Source organism: Morone saxatilis, unplaced genomic scaffold (assembly GCF_004916995.1).
Source record: "Morone saxatilis isolate NCDOM2014 unplaced genomic scaffold, NCSU_SB_2.0 Contig4, whole genome shotgun sequence".
Taxonomy (NCBI): domain Eukaryota; kingdom Metazoa; phylum Chordata; class Actinopteri; family Moronidae; genus Morone; species Morone saxatilis.
This window is the reverse complement of record NW_023339984.1, coordinates 17,573,243-17,576,671: the sequence shown is the minus strand read 5'-3', so window position 1 is coordinate 17,576,671 and position 3,429 is coordinate 17,573,243. Positions and strand designations below refer to the sequence as shown.

At 39.4% G+C, this 3,429-nt stretch overlaps 1 protein-coding gene across 1 annotated transcript in view; it reads left to right on the top strand.

The window, feature by feature from the left end:
• The first annotated feature begins 2,260 nt into the window (after positions 1 to 2,260).
• Positions 2,261 to 3,429, top strand: part of LOC118337933 (contactin-1a-like) — a 3,801-nt gene continuing 2,632 nt past the window's right edge. The window contains exons 1-3 of the mRNA XM_035675096.1: positions 2,261 to 2,444; positions 2,535 to 2,647; positions 2,729 to 2,885. Of these exons, the coding sequence (XP_035530989.1) occupies positions 2,261 to 2,444; positions 2,535 to 2,647; positions 2,729 to 2,885 (454 nt within the window). The remainder of the gene's footprint in view (positions 2,445 to 2,534; positions 2,648 to 2,728; positions 2,886 to 3,429) is intronic.

The following is a 3,429-nucleotide window of genomic DNA, read 5'->3' as shown; positions in this document are numbered from 1 at the left end:
CCATAGGACTGCCGAGTTTCAGTGTGCAAAAAATATTCCTGACTGAAATGTGTTGATCGATACTGTCAGGACAACAAGGTGGGATTAAATTAAAGTCTCATAGCGAGGCTGCTGGGGAATGCAGCTCAACTAGAAAGAGGGTGAAAAAGGTTTTGCAATTAGAGTTGTGACTGATGAGTCAGGTCATCTGTTGATTATGCAAAAGTACAAGCATTTTAAATCCAATGTCTCTCATCATCTCACTGATATGCATGCATTTCTTTGAGTGTTTCTCTGTGCTTTATGTGAGAATGTAGATAATTATGTACCACTATGCTGTACCTGTATATGCATTTGTTCTACCTGCAGTATTTCCAGTCTGTAAGTAAAGAGCTGAAATCCTGCTGATGACTGTTCTCTCATAGGAGCCCTTATGTTTATAACAAACTAATTCCAGTACCCCTAAAGCAGCCTGAGTAAACACTGATAGTTTTTCCCTCCCTCCCTCGTTAGATCTGTCAGGACCGATACAGATTACAGGAGCAAAGGCAGTTACTGAGGGAAAGGTGATGTCGGTATCTTGTACTTCTCTCCTTACAACTGCAGGTTAAGTACAAATATGTGCTGCTCTGGTGAAAGATATCATTTCATTGGATTAGATTGTGCCAAAGACCTGCAAACTTAAAATCCTGACCAAATTAATAAATGTGACAACAACTTTTTGTTTTTCCATTCCCTCCCTTGTGTTTGGAGAAAGTTTTGCTTCTGGAGCCACCACATCTACAATCAGCGAAATTCTTTGGTATGTAAAACAAAAACAAAACATTTCCTGCAGTTGAAAAAGGGTTAACTGAGAGGGGGAACTCAATCTGTGTGTGGGGGTTGTACTAGAGACTAAAGACCAGCCTTTGAACAGCTGAGTTCTGTTTCCATCTGTGCAAAGACAAAGAAACAGCTTTCTTTTAGGGTAAGCCAACATATACTTACTTTTTCATACAGATCTCGGAGTCTCTGCAATGGTGGGGGAAAAGTTGAGGCAAAGTAGTAATGCAAAAGCTGCTAAAGCTGATAGAGCATCTACAACCTTTGTTTAGTATTTTATTCTGCTAATGACATAATAAAGGAATTGATACTAGGGTACTTTTCCCTCAATGTATTAATTGATTATTAATAATATTAAAAGATCGAGGATTAAATTGTGTCTGGGGCAAAAGAGCAGGGGGTATATGTCTGTATGTCTGTGTGCCAGTGTCTAACGAACGTGCTTGTTTCACTTTGATTCACAGAGGAAAAATGCGTCTGTGCAGCTACTTTGGCGTCTGCCTGTTTATCCTCTACTGCATCCCAGTTTCTGCAGGTAAACAAGAGTCATAAATGGTTGAAAGATCTAAAGATACCTAAACAATATCCAACAAGTACGTATATTTAAAGGTAAAATATGTTGTTTGATCAGGGACAAAGCAGATTGTGAGTATTTAATTTACCGTTTCCACAAGAGCGAGTTGACGTACCACCAGTGGTATGTGTTTGAGAGGTGGTGCACATAATTGTTTCAATATGCTACACCAAAGTTTTGTATGTGTAATATAAAAAAGCACATGTACTGAAAAAGGTTCCGTTACTGTAACCTATGTACCAAACTGCACTCTGTGTTCCTTCTCAGCTCCAATTGAAGCCCCTGTAATCATTGATGGCAAAGCTCTCTCTGCCACAGAAGCCATGGTGTGGTGGCGTCCTCTCTCACAGAGCAACGTAGAGGGGTACAAGGTGAGTACCGTAACCGTTTTGGCAGGTGACGGTGACAGTGGCGATTTCAAAAGATTGCACTCTGAAACCAGGTTTCAAAAGTTTGCATTGTATGCAAAAACAACATTTGCTTCCTGTTGTCATATTGACAAAAGGTCAAACCACAACACAAGTTTACTGTTTCATGCAAAAAAAAAACTTTAATTGAAAAGGCCTTAAATTATATTTAGAACACATGACTGGAAAAATCTCAATAAAGTCACTTAAATGTCTAAATATTCATCTTTAAAATCGTATTCTTTCAAAGCAAACAGACATGGTGTTTTATATATCACTAATGGTATAGCTAATGTAGAAACACAATGAGGAAATTCACACATACCTATGAATTAGTTTTGTGTCTCAATCTTGATTCTACTGATTTACATTGCTGTTTCACACCATTCTCCTCTTTCCTTTTGCAATAAATAAGTTCTACAGTGCTACAAAACAAGGCTTGTACATCAAGTTCATTTTGGATCCTGTGTCCCAGGTGATGTACAGGAGGGATAATGACCGGGATGGGTTGTTCCAGGTGATAGAGGTAGGTGGTATGCAGAACCAAACCAGGCTGGACGGTCTGAAGGCCGACTCCCGCTACTTCATTGAGGTTCAGGGCTTCAGCTCTGCAGGATATGGGCCGCCCAGCGAGCGCCTCCAGATCCACACCAAGAAAGCCCGTAGGTTGTGCTTGAGAGCAATTTAGTATGAACCAGCATGTCATTTTAATATATTTGTTATTCATTATTGTTTTTTATATCTTTTACCAGCTCCAAGCCAACCCCCCGTAATAACTCATCATGAATTAAAAGGTAAATCAGTATACATTGCCTGGGAAATTGTGGAACCACTGGCTGACGAGGCAGAGATAAATGGTTTCAAAGTGAGTACAGCTCTACATTGACTTTTATACAGATTGAAATCTCTAAGCCTTACATTTCTCATACCTTATCCGTATATGTAGGCGTTGTACAGGCAGCAGGGCCATTCCTCAGGCACTCTGTACACAACCAGTAAACGGTACATAGAACTTCCCCTGATAGGAAATGGGAGCTACGTGGTGGAGATCTCGGCACACACAGACGAGGGAGACGGGCCTAAAGCACAAATCCAATCCACAGGTAACAGACACATTCGAGCATTTACTTTTCCCCTTCATTCACAGTCCTTGTTCTTGCCATATCAATAAAGCCATGGATTTAAATGGATTTTTAAACTAGTTTCTCTTAATGTGTACTATTCTGAGAAAACATACTTAAATCTTATTTATACTTTTGGTGGAAAGTGCTGAAAATATATTAATTGCACAGTACAGACAGTGACCGACACAGAAGCCTGAGAAAAACATCTCTCTGAATAGAGTGAGCATGCTCTATTCAAATGTTGAAGTAACTTGAGGATATGCTGAATACGTCTTCCAGGAAAATGACTTATTTCGCAAGAAGCTGCAAAACATGTGTTTCCTCTTAACATGTGATTACACTAACATGAGGACATGAGAGAGACAAAGATAGTAATAGCTGACACAGTTAATAAGTAATAAATATAATACTTAATGCAAGTAGGTTTGGATGATTATAATGGAGCCTTCCAGCTGTACAAGCTATTTAAAGCCACAACATACATTGAATGCCTTCATCGCCAACAACAAGAAAGAATGCAGGC